This window comes from Zingiber officinale, chromosome 3B (genome assembly GCF_018446385.1).
Source record: "Zingiber officinale cultivar Zhangliang chromosome 3B, Zo_v1.1, whole genome shotgun sequence".
Taxonomy (NCBI): domain Eukaryota; kingdom Viridiplantae; phylum Streptophyta; class Magnoliopsida; order Zingiberales; family Zingiberaceae; genus Zingiber; species Zingiber officinale.
Window position 1 is genome coordinate 79,860,696 of NC_055991.1, and position 1,514 is coordinate 79,862,209.

The 1,514-nt window shown below is 45.0% G+C and overlaps 1 protein-coding gene across 1 annotated transcript; it reads right to left on the reverse strand.

The window, feature by feature from the left end:
- Positions 1-357: 357 nt before the first annotated feature.
- On the reverse strand, positions 358-1,149 carry LOC121968390. Its single transcript, XM_042518787.1, has one exon. The coding sequence runs from the start codon at positions 1,029-1,031 to the stop codon at positions 519-521; it is 513 nt and encodes a 170-aa protein (XP_042374721.1). The 5' UTR covers positions 1,032-1,149; the 3' UTR covers positions 358-518.
- Between the last annotated feature and the right edge of the window lie 365 nt (positions 1,150-1,514).

Below are 1,514 nucleotides of genomic sequence, written 5' to 3' on the forward strand. Positions count from 1 at the left end.
AATGGATATGAAAACTCGCCATTGTCACGGTGATTTTGCAACAAACAACCATGGTAGGCCTGCAAGAACGAGCTCAAGACTAGTGACCATTGCTCCAGAGTCGCGACCACATTGTTAGGATCGCGTAAAGCATGAAACAAGAACCTAGCTAAAATCAATCCATAAATAGATTGAAAAGTTATATTAGTACAATCATGCCCTTGTGATCTAACTACGTATTTTTTTTTTAATGGTTAGACAAAGAATTTAAATTAAAATCAAACATAAAGCCTTAATGGGATCTAACTATTAGTGATCAGATAAAGATTATATAGCACAAAACCCTCAATAGTTCCTTTATGACAAATTTGAAAAAAATTAAGGGCGTAAAATTGATATTTATTAAACTATGCGTGGTGAAGTGAAATGTTTGTCAATTTTTTATGAAGAACAAGACGACAACAACGGAATCGAATCCGAAATTAGTCGTTAAAGAGAGCGAACCGTGGAAGTCGGCGGAGGAAGAGGGCGGCGGCCGCCTACCGGTGGATCGCGAGGGCAGTAGCGGCGGTGGGCGCCGAGCTGGCGATGAGCGACTTGTAGAACTCGACGAGCACCTTCTCATCGTACTCCTTCACCATCGGTACCCCGAAGCCCATCCCCCACGCATCCCCGCCGTAGGAGACGCCGGCGGGGACTGCGCGCGAGAGCGCGAACATCATCTGCACGTAGGCGTCGCGGATCCGCGCGAGGATGCGGCGGGGGGAGGCCGCCCGGCGGAGGCGCAGCAAGACGAGACGAGGGGAGATCTTGATCCGCCAGAAGCGGCGGCGGCGGCAGCTGCTACGATTGGAGTCTCCTTCTCTCCCTCCGCCGAGCACCGCGATGGCGAGGCGACGGCGGCGGGAAGCACCGCCTCCGTCGACCCGGTTGTAGCCGCGCCGCTTCCAGAATCCCTTGAGTCCGCCCTTGTTGGACTCCATGGCCGCGCTAGTCCTCCGCCTCCGCCTGGTGAAGTGGATCTGGTGGCGGTGAGGGAGGAAGCAGCGCATTTAAAGAAGGGGATGTACGGGTAAGAAGCCCCCTCCCAACCTTGTAAGTGCAAGCACTTACACTCTACTCAACATGGAGCGGTGGATCCCACCCTATGGGTGCGGATGAGGGGGCTTAATGCCGCCGTTACTCCCAACAATGAAATGTGAAGTTTGTCGCGAGTTAATGGTGCGGGCTACTGGAATAAAATCGACTCCTAACTTTAATAAATTAAAAAATTTAAATCGACAGTCGGTTAGATTTTTTTTTTTTTTTCTTTCGATTCGAATCAATTATTTTAAAATTAATCGATATAAATTAAATATATAATATTAATTAAAAAAAATAAATTATAAAGTTTGATGGATATATATATATATATATAAATATTAAAAGAAAATTTTACATGCACTTTCTAATCATAATTTAAATTATATATATAATTTTTTGTATATAAAAAATGTTTTCATTTCCTAATAAACATAATAGAAATCAATTTACCT